General features: G+C 31.3%; 1 protein-coding gene across 1 annotated transcript; it reads left to right on the top strand.

The window, feature by feature from the left end:
- Positions 1-10,845: 10,845 nt before the first annotated feature.
- LOC115950502 (nuclear transcription factor Y subunit C-9-like) lies at positions 10,846-13,396 on the top strand. Its single transcript, XM_031067694.1, has 2 exons — positions 10,846-11,018; positions 12,306-13,396. Exon 2 carries the CDS (start codon positions 12,345-12,347, stop codon positions 13,101-13,103), a length of 759 nt encoding a protein of 252 aa, XP_030923554.1. The 5' UTR covers positions 10,846-11,018; positions 12,306-12,344; the 3' UTR covers positions 13,104-13,396.
- The last annotated feature ends 948 nt before the right edge of the window (positions 13,397-14,344 follow it).

Below are 14,344 nucleotides of genomic sequence, written 5' to 3'. Positions count from 1 at the left end.
TTAATGGAAAGTGGTCAAACAGCTAGCAATTCTTTGTAATATATATTCTGAAACTTTCTAAAAGGTATTGTAATAAGTTCAGCCACGTTAACTATAGGCCATTAATTTCATAGCATTATGACACCTTTTTTTTTTTTTTTTTCTCAACGTATAGAGTTGGCAAAGACATTTTTTGATGTCCGGTTTCTATATTATATATAGGCGAAAACGCTACTTTGGTCCTTTCATTTTGAGGTCACAGACAATTTGATCCTTACATTTTGATAGCAGTCAATTTGGTCCCTGTTATTTTCAACTTATAGTCAATTTAGTTCCTGCCGTTAACTTACTAATAGAAAATACTTACGTGGCAAATGATGTGCATTGTTGACACACTTGAAGTCTACATGGCAACTAAAATAATATTTTTTAAAAATTATTGTCATTAAAATGTGCCATATCAGCATTTAAATTCAATTAATTCAAAAAATAAAATAAAATTCGTAAGGACTAAAGATATCAAAACATCACAAGCTTTCCAATCGGATCAATTGATCAAATACCAAGCAAATCCAAAGAAAATCAAGAAGAAGAAGAAAAAAAATAATAGAAGCCTCTTAATATGTTAAGGTTTGTGAATGGCAAGCTTCATTTGGATTTTCTTGGATTCGTAATCGTAAGGACCCAATTTGGTTCATAAACCCAAAAGGTAAAATGATCTAGACCTAAAGAACCCAATACAATAAATTTTTAGAGAGTGGATTAGAAAGGTAGGCTCTAATGAGTTGGGTAACAATTATAATGGATCCAGATGACAATAAAGTAAAGATAGACTGGTTTTATCTAAAGAAAATCGTCCTTGGCACAATCCAAGGAGACTAGTTCTTGTATATATTTCTTGAATTTGATTACAAGCATAGTTCATGTTGCTACCTTTTTTTTTTTTTTCTTAATTCTTGATCCCCCTCTCTTAGGGTCTTATCTCTGTTTTATAATATCTTCCTCCTTTCATCTCTACCCTCCACGTGTAGATTAGATTGCTGGTGTTGATCTTTATCTCATCAGCACCTTCCTAAAGTCTTTGGGAAGCAGCTGTAAGGCTGAAAATTACTATTCAAGTATCACTTCCTCATCAATGCGGTCAGAGAGTTAGCTACAGAGCATTCGGTAGCAGCTTTCTCTTAGATATTATATGGCTTCCCTCTATCCTGTACTTCTAAGATGCTTGTCCTTATCAATAGAACCTCTTGGAATGTTGCCCTGGATGGCAGACCACACCGTCAGACCTCGGCTATGCTCAGCCAATGAGGCATTCATCCTTGGACCACCTTCTTGGACTCTTATGACCAAACCTCACCTCTTCATTCCCTAACACGAACTCCTATAATAGTGTTTTACCCGTCCGCAGACTACTTAACGTCCTCGGATTGGGCCCCCGGCCCAATATATACATAAATACATACTGTTGCGCCTATCATCCCTACAGTAACATATTACAGCCAAACTGTGTTGTAGATGTATTTGTCTGTTAGGAAATTGGTAAAATTCACTTACAATCCACTAGACCCATTTAGCAAATCAAAGCGAATATTCAAAAATAGAAATTTTGCACTCTCTAAACGCTAAAAGAGACAGAGAGAAAAAAACTCAGATTCACTTGAGACGATATTGCTTTCAATGACTCTCTACTTAGATCTACTTCGCCAAAATCGTATTGAAATCTGTACACAAAATTTAATCACAAACTGCTTAATCTCTCAAATTTGTGTTTTTGGGTTTAGTTCAAAGGGATCGAACCAAGTTGAAGAGAGAGGAAGTGAGAAGGGGAAGAAGAAGAGAAGCCACCGCTAGTGGTGGTAGTGGCAAGATAATCATTGGCCATGTAGTTGCTAAGTTGTTGAGTTTTTTCAAGTCTGGAACTAAGTTTTTGAGTTTTTATTTATTTATTTATTTTTATATGTGTTCATGTTCTTTCTTCTGGTTTCATATTCTTCAATGTTTATTTTTTTAAGTTCATGTCCTTCTATTATCTGTTTATTTTTCTGGGTTAATTGGTTTTTTTGGTAGGTTTTTTTATTTTTATTTTCTTTTCTATTCTCCTTTAAATTAAGTTTGTCATTTATTTTTGAAAAAAAAAATGTCATTTTTTTTTTTTATGGGAGATTGTCATTTTTTTTTTTTTTTTTATGGGAGATTGTCATTTATTTCAATTTAAATCTGATATGGCACATTTTAATGACAATAATTTTTTTAATATTATTTTAATTGCCACGTAGGTTTTAATTGTGTCAACAATACACACCGGTTGCCATGTAAACATTTTCCGTTAGTGAGTTAACGGTAAGGACCAAATTGGCTGCAAATTAAAAATAACATGGACCAAATTGATTGCTATAAAAATGTAGGGACCAAATTGACCGTGACACCAAAATGTAAGGACTAAAATGGTGTTTTCGCCTTTATATATATATATATAGAGAGAGAGAGAGAGAGAGCTATTGATTTTTTTTTTTTTTTTTTTTTTGAGAATCAAGAGAGCTATTGATTATATATTGATTTCAATAACTTTATGACTATTTAATTGATATCAAACCTTTTTTTATTTTTTTTTTGAGAATCGAGAGAGCTATTGATTATATATTAATTTCAATAACTTTATGACCATTTAATTGATATCAAACCTTTTTTATTCTTTGGCTAAGGACAAGTTACATGTCTAGCTCTATATATGGAAAGAAATAAAAGTTTCAAAAACACATTATTTTTGAATTACAAAGCTACAGACTTTCAAAAAAAAATATTATTATTGTTTTAAACATTTACCATCTACTGCTTTTTATTATTCACAAGAATATTTTATCTTTTACTAAATTTTCTGGAAAAAAAAAAAGGTTTTATAAAGAGCTTATATCCTACGAGCAGTGCAAGCTTGCAAAGATAATCAACAAAGGTGGCTAGACTGTTGTATCCTGGGAATAATGTGTAGAAATATTTTGTCTAACTATATTGGATATACCGTAGACAGCATGATTTGTCTCAAGACAGTGACTTGATCCACGCCTCATCTCCGTCACCTCTTTTGGTAAAATCATATTAGGTAATTTCCAAGGAAAAGTCAGGTAATATCTCTCATTTATTTCCAACAAGTATTTAATTAGTTAATGATTAATATTAAAGTACAATAAAAAAACAAATAAAGCAACAGAATTTTTTATTTTTTATTTTTGGCTGAATGCTACAGAACCTTTTTTTTTTTTTTTTAATCTTTTTGAGAAGATGAATGCTACAGTACAGAACTTGAACTGGCACTGCAGCATCAAAGTTATGACGGTTCGATAAGTGATAGAGATAGAGATTAACTTATAAGTTATAATTCAAAGTTGGTCCATGAGATGGAGTTTTTTAATTTTTGTAATGTATTATGTTTTATAGTATTATCATTAATAAATACACTGATGGTGAGTTATCAGTTGAAAAGAAGCATGTATAGGTTTTTTTTTTAAATTTTTTTATCATTCAATAGAAAAAAAAATTAATAATTTTTTTTTAGTTTTAGTTTTATGTGTGTTACTTTTCTTCTCTCCTTAACTTCACAGCACGCGTTTGGGTTTTTTAGCTTTGAAAAATAATGTTTTTATGAGTGTACATTATGCAGACTTTTAGTTGCTTTTATATCACACATTCACATACAACAACTTATGGAGGAGTTAAAGTTTAAGACAAAAAACTGATCTTTAAGTGACAAATCCACTGACACCCTCTGGTGTAAGTTGAATTATAGTTGAACCTCAACCCTACCTAGAGCACCAGCCAATGATTTTAGGAGAAATAGAAGGTAACAATTCTTAAGTCAAATAAACATCACCTTTTTGTTTGTTCCCAAAGGTTCAAACTTATAACATACCCCAGGGCCATACCCCATAACTTTAATCATTAGATCCAATTTTGGGTGATGAGATCTATAAGCATATACATATATATATATATATATATATATATATATATATATATAGAGAGAGAGAGAGAGAGAGAGAGAGAGAGAGAGAGAGAGAGAGAGAGAGAGAGAGAGTTTAAAAAAATACTAGTTAAAAAAAATACTAGGAGTGATGTTAAGGGTGATATAAATTTTACTGTATAAACCCTATAAAATGATGTGTTAATTTTTAAGCACAAACTTTCTTTTTCATCATAAGCTTTCTATTCTTTCTCCTCCTCGCTACTAACATGAAGCGCGTTTCCAGTCAATAAGAGCTCTTGGGGGTCATTAGCTTGTTATCCCTGGTGTACCTTTGATCTGTTGAGTGAGAGCCCTTCCACACGAGACTCCTGGATCACTATAGCCGACTTTTGTCTCTGTTCGACCGGTCGGTCTCACATCGCCTACCTATCGTTTAGGTGGCACCAGCGAGATCCAGTAGCTAGCTAAGGTAAATTATCATGTTAGCTTTTAAGATTCTTCTTGTAAATTGTATTTTGATAATATTTATATAGTAAAATTTATAGTAACTTCAGTTTTCTTCAAACTCTAAAGGCTTCAAATACAAAGCTACCTGCAGTAAAAAAGACCAATCTAATCATAATATTGTTAAATTACATGCATGTTAAAAATTATAATATCTAATTTATTAAATCAGATAAAAAGCAAACATGATACCAAAACAAAGAAACAAAGAAATTGTACCAGCAGGGAATTTAAATTTATAAAGAAGTCCTAGCATAAATGAATTTTAGTCTATCAAATATAGTTTAATTATAATTAAAGATAAAAAACGGTTAATGCAAGGTTGCTTTAGTCCTATAAAACTTGTGATAAATGAGTTTTAATTGATTTCAATTGACACAAGTTAGTATTTTTTTTTTTTTATATAACTTTAAAAATTAAAATACTGACATGAAAGGGAGCTTTCAGATATTGATGTGGCACCATCAGAGGAGGGCTCTAAAAGATTCAATTGCTTACGTTTTATACTATTACTAGTTATAGGCCCATGCGTTGCACAGTTTTATAAAAAAACTTATAAAATATATGTATAAATAATTATATATTTTAATAATTATTATAACAAAATAAGTACTAATTTGTTAGTGACTTGAAGTATTGTTAAAAATAATATCAATGATTAAAAAATGTTAGAAGTATTTTTTTTTTCCTTTGGAAAATCTTTGAATACTTGTACACTATGTTTTTAGAGTATCCTTATTCTTCTTTGTCATTGTTCTTTATTAAAATCTTTAGACATAGTATTATAAAAATTGGCCACTTTTAAGAGATAGAACTATTCGAAGAATAATAATTTTTAATTTGTTCTAATTATAGAACCTATCATAATTTTTGCTTCCTGTACGCTGCACGATTTCATACATAAATTCATATAATACAAAATTTATTTAAGAAACAAAAAGAAAATGAATAGTTTGAATTGTAAGAGAGACACTACGTGTAAATGAAAAAGAAAAAAAAATGCATAGCTCTACCTATAGATTACACACCTTTCTTAGGATGCTTGGAATCTTTTATGACAAACCTGGAAAACAAAATCAAGAAAAAAATTAAACCGAGTTAAATAAAATAAAATAAAATAATTGAACCATATAGATTGTAAAATTGCATATGAGTCTATGACCATTTAATACCAAGCTTTAAAATAAATTTTTTCTATAAAGAGCTATCATTTCCACTTTTATTTTACTACTTTAGTCAAATACGTTCCATAATCGCAAGGGAAAAAAAAAACCTATTTTATAATGATGGCCCAAAATTTTGCAATTTAAAACCAAAAATATAAAAAGATTAATGAAGAATTTGTTGGGAATAGAAAATTATACTAATAATTAACAAAAAATATATTAATTAATGTTGCAAATGGATACGTAATTCTATGCACACTTTACATAAATAAATGCTGATATTCAAAATAAAAATAGTAAAAAGGGAACAACATGAATAAATCATACTTGACAAAATTTATTTCATTTTGTTTGATAAATTATATAAAATAAATCCTATTAACTTAGGTTTAGTGTATTTAAATGATCTAGAAAAATAATGAAGCATATACTTTTGAGCCTAATCACATCTAGCAAAATAATAAAGCATTCAAAATATGCTTGCATGAGATACGTACCTATCCATAGTAGCAATGGAAGCCTCATATTTGAGATGAAGAATCAATGTAATGCTAATACTAAATAAAAATAAAAAAGAGAGAAAGAGAACGTGGTTGATATATATTTTTATATATATAAATGATGCAAAAATTCATATCTAGTTAAACATCTAGATGATCAAAGACGACCTGCAAAAATGACAAATTTAACAAAAAGAAAAACATGGCAAGGTTCTTAGTTGCGCTGACAAAAAAACAAAATGTATCATAGATAATCAACAAATATTAAGCACTAAATCCAACACTACTTTAACTCATTATCCTCATCATCATCGGCTATGGAGTTAAAAGCTTTCAATCTCTCAATCAATTTGGCATTCCTTTCCTCGTATGAAAGCTTCTTCAAGTCAAACCTCTTGTGTTCATTTGGAGGCTTTTTCTCAAACTTCTTATTTTGATAGTTTTTTTTTTTTTTTTAAATGTCATCAACGTGGAAATTATCAAATTAATGGAGATATATACTATTTTTTGGCATAGATAAATATTATCAAATTAATGGAAATCATATCATATCATATCATATTATATTATATATAATAAAAGTTGGACTTAGACGCCGTGGTTGCGCCACGTGACTTCACTAAATTGCAGAACTAAAGGCCAAAATGGATGTTACTATTGAAAGGTATCACTTCTCAATTCTCATCATATCTCAATGCTAATGAATTTATTTATTTTTTTGGTTGGGTGAAAATCACTCAAGTTTCAGTGTTTTCTCCCATGCTTTCAAGGACAAAAATTATATTTTCATATATGTCTCTCTACTTTATATTTTTAAATGTTTAGTTATTTAGATTATTCTTAATTACTGAATTGAGGTTTCCACTTAAATATGCTTTCAATCATTTTTTTTAATAGCTTTTAATTATTAAATTCAAGGTTTTTCTATTTAAATATTACTTGAGCCTTAAATCTCAATATATTATGAAAAACCCTTTTATATTTCTTTTATGTATCTCATTTTATATTAGTTACATAGTTATCTACCATCTTCCATTCAATTATTTTAGACACACACACACACACACACACACATATATATATATATGCTTTTAAAACACTTTAGTCTCACACAATATGCATTCATTATATAACTTAAAAGTAAAATATTCATTTATTTTTTATTGTTTATTTTATTTTATAATTTTAAGGAAATTAATAAAAAAATTGTTTACATTTGAATTTTAATTAAGCCGTGCATCGCACGGGCATAATACTAGTATATACTATTTCTTGGGATAGGTTTATATTAATTACCTCTTGAAGAATTTGGATTTTGCTTATCCATTAATAATCAAGTTTTGTAACTTGATATTTTGATAAAATAATATTAATTTAATAATAATAATAATTAATAAAATTTAAGTTGCAACTTAAGGAAAATAGAAACAACAAAAACGTGGGACGAGATTTAAATTTAGAAATTTTTTAAGATAGACTTTTAATTAGAGTAGAATTAAAATTTTGAAAATTTAGATGATAAATATTATCTAAATTAAATTTTTGTATGTTAAATATTATCCCTTAATTTAAGAAATATATCCTAACAAATGAAAAAATAATGTTAATTATATGATATATATTATCTAAATTATATTGTTGTGTGTTAAATATTATCCCTTAATTTAAGAAATATATCGTAACAAATAAAAAAAAATAATGTTAATATAATTTTATTTAATGATAAGAATGAATTAGAATTGTGGTAGTATACTATTTCTTTTTAGTTCTTTAAAAATCTAAAAATTTAATAAAATTTCTGTAATTTGATAAAGTCACATGGCATAACTACGGCATCTAAACTCAACTTTTATTATATATAATATGATACGGTTATTATCTATCAAATTTTAGATTGATTTTTTTTTTTTTTTTTTAGTCATCAACTCCGGAATCTAGTTAAAAAAGAAGTAGCTTTTCACGTTGCCTAAAAATTGATGTAGACCTAATGGAGCATCGTTGAAATTCTGCATGATTAGGTAAAATGATCCATAATTTAAAATGAATTAGAATATTGGATTGGCACTAAAAAAAAAAAGTCTTACCAATTATTTACAAATTACAATGCAATGGAATCTCTCTCCCACTCTTACTTGCCTGAGGGAGCATCTATGGAATTTGTGCACTCAATGTGAGTTAGACGCGTCACCTATATCAAAATGGACTTGTTTAGAGATGGACACATGGCGTATCTATCTCGCATTTTAGTCATTGACCATAAACTAAGCCTTTGATGAGGTAACCCATTAAGCTCGCTAAAAGACCCCACTTTTTTTTTTTCTTTAATTGAATAATGAGAAGATATTATTAATAAAAAATAAAAAAGTGAGGAAGAGACTTCATCTTCTTCCAAAGGGTTCAAGAGAATCAAGACACAACCGAAATGAAAAAGTTGGGAATCCTTCTTTCATCTCAAATGGCAAAAGAATATCAAGACTAATGTATTTAGGGTTTGTTTGGGATAATTTATTTTTATTAGATCATTTTACTTACAAATAAATTGTACAAATACACTAAAGTAAGTCTAATTTGTTGCAAAGATTTGATAGTGAACAAATTTAAATGTGAATATAGTATTATGTAATCTAAAATCAATAATCATCCCTTATTTAATGAAATATGATTTTAAATGATATGTTACTATGTACACATTTACATTTATGAGGATTGACAATATCTCATACTCTCGGGTTTGTAATGAAGTTGGTGTTAATGGGACCAAACTCAATTGAACTATATTCTAGCTTGGTTGTACAACAAATCGATCGATTTTTCCCCCCCAAGTAATGAGTCTTCTCCTAGAAGCTATGTGAGCCTTCTCTTTAGGAAGCCTTGGGAGTATATTTCTGCCACTAATCAACATTAGGATCTTACCTACTAAACAGATAAGCATGAAATGCTACTAGTCTTAAAAAAGAGGAGCCCAATTTGTCACTTGGAAAAGTTATGTTGAGCTTACGCCCTCTTAGCCGGTCTAAAGAGGACAAAGAAATGTCAAAACCTTCCCATTTGCCTCTTGGGGGAATAAATCCAAGATGTAACCAACCCTCACCTTCCCCTTTGCCTCCTGGGGGAATAGATCCAAGATGCAACCAACCCTCACGATAACCCAAAATTCACAAAGTTAAAGATAGTATTGTTTTCATAATTTCTACCTATTAAAATTATCCACAAAACTCTTCCCATTTTTTTTTTTTTTTTAAACTAGCACCTCTTGCACACAAATGAACAGTAACCTGCGTATGAACAGTACCTTTTTTTAAATTTTTTTTATTGTTTTCAATTTTTAGTTTTTAGTTTTCAATTTTCAGCAAAATAAGTGGAATCCAAACTGATCCTAAGGATCTAAAACCAACGCATCAAGATTAGTCATGATGATCTAGGGAAGTCTATTTGTCTTAGTTTGTCGAGGAGTCTACCAAAACACTAAGTAGTTAGACAACCATTGCCAATTTTGTCGTTGTCCTCCTTGTGGTTAGATAAAGTTTAGGTCGAGTGCTCTTGTGTACTGAATCTAACATGAGGCGGTTATCAAAAAAAAAAAAAAAAAAAATCTAATACGAGGTGGACACATACTTTATATCATATCAAGTCTAATATATTATATAGCACTGGACTCAAACTGCATCCCTTGTGATTCTCCTTTGTTCCGAACACCACCCTACCTACTATTTATATACACTAATCTAAACTATAAAATAAACTATCTTTATTCAAAGCAAAGCAAAGCAAGTTGATGGCAATTCATTGTATGTTCTAGTTAATTCAACTAGTAAAGTTCATTATCGTCGAATAAGAGATCTATGGGCATATTGGTGTTTTGGTATAATGATAAAGAACAATCATTAAGTGTGCGTTTGCATAGAGAAGGCGGCAAGCATTTTGCGTTTTTTCCTGGGTCCCACGCACTGTTCACGAGACCCACAAGTACGAAAAACGCAACAAGAGTCAATAAATCTGGGTTCCACGGGCACTATTTATAGTTTAAAAATTATTTTGTTACAGTGTTTTCAGCAATAAGTTTTGTGTTTTCAGCAATAAGCGGTATCCAAACAGATCCTAAGAAACCGACCCTATAAATTTGAAATATTATATATTTAAATAAAAAAAAACTTATACCCATTAAATAAGGCCTAATCTAACCGTTCATTTGCGTAGAGAGTTTTCCACGTTTTGCATTTTTTTAGTAGGTTCTATGGGTACTGTTCACGAACCACCAAGAATTGAAAAACACAGCCATGAGTTTTGCTATAGTATTTTGCCTTTAAAAAATTATTTTGTTACAATATTTTTAATAATAAATTTTTAGTTTTCAATAAATAAGCAGTATCCAAACAGATTTTAAATAGTAGAAAGTCAATAATTTAATACAGTAGGTGGGGGCAAAATCGTGAAGAGAGTGGCAAAAGGCAAACGGAAAGACATAATCAGACGACGAAGCAAACTGGTGCTTTTTTTTTTTTTTTTTCCTCCTTTATAGTGGAGTTGAGAGACTTTGAGGGTCGAGTTGAGAGACTTTAAAAGCATAGATATCCCCATTAAAAAGTCCACCTTCCCACCCCTTCCTCCACTTCCATACATACACATACACCCACTCTTTATTTTATTTTATTTTCTTTTCTTAAAGTACTAAATAATAATAAACTATACTAAAATAAAGTTTTATTATTTTTCCAACATAATAATTTCATATATTATATATTATATATATAGAGCATATGCTATAGTCCTCACTGTGTCATAGTCTCCGTTGCTTTCTTCTTCTTTCTTTAGCTTCTTCATCTTCTTCTTCTTAGTCAAAAAAGTCTTCTCTCTTAGGGTTTCACCCATTGAAACCTCACCCAGAAATCCCACTAAAACTCACCGGATTAGGTACTACTCTCTCTCACTCACTCTCTTTTATTTTCTTCATATTAACTTTTGTTCACCAGATATTAATTCGATGATTTTTTTTTTTTTGGTATATATATATTTTTTTTTTGAAATTTATCTGAGTAAATTTAGTTAGGTATGGTAGTTAAATTGTTAGTTGCGGCTTTTTGGAAACCTTTGGAATTCGCTAATAACGGCTTAGTACGATGTGGTCCTGTATGTGTTTGTGTGTGTCTGTGTGTGTTTTTTTGTTTGGTTTCTTTTGTGTAGTTAGTTAAGAGTAATTCTTTTAGTTTCTGTATACGTAACGGACGTATGTCCATACGTATACGTGTCGTATGTTGTATGATTAAAAAAAGCAAAAGAAGTTACGCCGTGTTTGTTTGGTGTTCCTATGTGTAAACGACAGCTCGTTTAGTTGGTAGTGTGTCTGTGTGTTTGTGGTGGAAGCTTAGGTTTTAGGAATCAAAGACTGTGAATTTATAGTTGGGAAAATGGGAATTTCTGCTGTTAATTGTGATTTTCTGACGGGTTTTTTGTTGGCCCTTTTGACTGATCAGATTGAGTAATTATTAGATACTTCCAGAGCACAGTCCACATCATAAAGAATTTAGTTGATTGATTGTGAATCAGTGTTGTATGTGCTCTATGTGAGATTAAGTTGCGATGTTTCTGTTAATGTTTTAGTTGTTGTTGTTGCAAGTTCTTGTTACTTGTGGAAGTATGGTATTTAGTTTTTGATGGCTTGCTAGATAGATATATTACATGCAATTAATATTTTTGTTTCAATTTTTTACTTTATTTACTATTTAGACTGTTGATAAGATGTCACTATATAAATAGTCTTCTTTCCCAATTCAGATTGAAAGCTTAATTTCTTAGACATACTGTATGAGATTATGGGTGACATCATTCATGACACATGCTTCCAGTACCAATGAGATTCTTCATTATTTGGTACGAAGTTGTTAGGTAGGAAGAGAACTCACGTGAGCCTAATGGCTTGTACTGGTGACCGGTCTCCTGTTTCTTAGCAATTCAGTACGACAGATCTAATGATTTTTCATTGACATCTTTTGCATTGGTTTGTTTTTAAGCTTAGGTTTGGACTATATCAGATTCATGGGCTTGGAGTACCAAAAGTTGTGTTCTATGTTGAATTGAAGAGTTTACAATTTGTGCTGTTTATTTCAATGTCTATACATTAGATCTTGCATTTTCTTTCATGGAAAGTTATTAACTGTATTTGTTCATTCAATTTTTTTGTTTTTTTGATTGCTTATTTAGAAGCATAAAGAATTTCATTCCAAGTGAACCTAAGCCAGTATGGATCAGCTAGGGCATGGTCAGCCTGCAGGTCAAGTGCCATATGGCCTCAATCCATATCAATCGAACCAAATGATTGGGGCCTCCCAACCTGGATCAGTGGGAACTATGCAGTCTCCTAGTCAGACAGCAGGACTCTCTGCCTCTTCAGCTCAGCTTGCACAACACCAACTTGCTTATCAGCACATTCACCACCAACAGCAACAGCAACTGCAACAACAGCTCCAAAATTTTTGGACAAATCAGTACCAAGAGATTGAGCAGACTTCTGATTTCAAGAACCATAGCCTGCCATTGGCTAGAATTAAGAAGATTATGAAAGCCGATGAGGATGTAAGGATGATATCAGCTGAAGCCCCGGTCATATTTGCCAGGGCCTGTGAAATGTTCATTCTAGAGTTGACACTTAGGTCTTGGAATCACACGGAGGAGAACAAAAGGAGGACACTCCAGAAAAATGACATTGCAGCTGCAATTACAAGGACTGATATATTTGATTTTCTGGTTGATATTGTTCCAAGGGAGGATTTGAAGGATGAAGTACTTGCATCGATCCCAAGAGCTGGGAATCTTCCAGTTGGAGGTGATGCTCTTCCTTACTATTACATGCAACCTCAGCATTCTTCACAGGTTGGTGCTCCAGGGATGATCATGGGCAAGCCGGTAATGGATCAAGTTTATGGCCAACAGACTCGGCCTTACATGACTCAGTCGGCATGGCCACATCTACAGCAGGAGCAGCCACCCTCAGATTCTTGAGTGGAGGTAATAGCTGACTTGAAACATGGACATTTGGGTGACTTGATCATGATGATAGTTTGTGGTTGTAATATGAAAGTCAAGAGTGCTTCTCTTTGGCGCAGTACAAGTTAATTATTTTGCTTGACATCTAGTTATTTACAGTTAAAAAAGTGCTTGTTGTTGGTTAATTGGTACATTTTCCCAAATCACGTAAAAGTTGTGACCTCTTGTTCTGTAGATAATTGGATTTCATAGTTCCTCTTTTTTTGTATGTGAAATATAAAGATTTCATCATGATATTGTTTTCCTTAGCATGATAGCATCTAATGCCCTTTTCATCTCTTCCTGTTGTAAAATTTCAAGCTATGGCGATTGGTTTATTGGGCTGCTTTTCATTGCAACCAAATCTGTTGCATGTAGAATCAACAAAAAGCATCAAGTTTCTTCAAAATGATGCCCCATATTAGTTGAATTACAATGTTCTCTATCTTGAGAGAGATTTTTTTGGGTGGTTAAAATCAATTTAGTTTACTTTTCTTCAAGAGATTTTTGTGATTTTTCTGGAATCTTAAACAGTTGGTTGGGAGTCACAATTGATGTCTCTCTTTTTCCTCTCTCTCCAGTTTTACTGTGATACTTTATGCAAAAAGTTTGGGGGTGGTAAAATGTCTTTTTCGAGGTCATGTTAGAGAAAATTACAAAGCCACAGAAGATTGAATACATAAATTGAGGAAAAGCCAATATCAACCCTTGAGCAAAATATCATTAGTCACTTCCTCACCCCTTGCAACTGTAGTACAGTGCAAGACCAAACTTTTGTTGTTGTTACAGCAGTGAGTAGTGCAAGTCTGCATGTTAAGTTTTTTAGTTTAATAATCTGTCAGATTAATGCTAGTCTAAATTATGTGGATACTTGAATGTATGAGATGGGTTTCTGAGAAAGAGAAAATTTTAATACTTGGAGCAGTCCTGTGTTTTGAAAGATAGGACCCATATCACAACCACTTAACATGTTTTTAAGTTTAATAATCTGTCAGACTAATGCTAGTCTAAATTATGTGGACACTTGAATGTATGAGATGGAATTCATTGAAATACAGCAAGTAACACAATGCAAGTTTCTGCTTTATCTGCAGTTAGTGGCAGTACAAATAATGCACTGGCCTGATATCATTAATGGTGATAATGGTTTGCCAACCTGCCCACCACCCAATAGCCATTGTTCACCTTACGTGTACCTTTTCTTTCCTCTCTCAACT

The sequence above is a fragment of the Quercus lobata genome, chromosome 6 (assembly GCF_001633185.2).
Source record: "Quercus lobata isolate SW786 chromosome 6, ValleyOak3.0 Primary Assembly, whole genome shotgun sequence".
In the NCBI taxonomy this organism is placed as follows: Eukaryota; Viridiplantae; Streptophyta; class Magnoliopsida; order Fagales; family Fagaceae; genus Quercus; species Quercus lobata.
The sequence above is the reverse complement of the archived record's forward strand: the minus strand, read 5'-3'. Positions and strand labels throughout refer to the sequence as shown.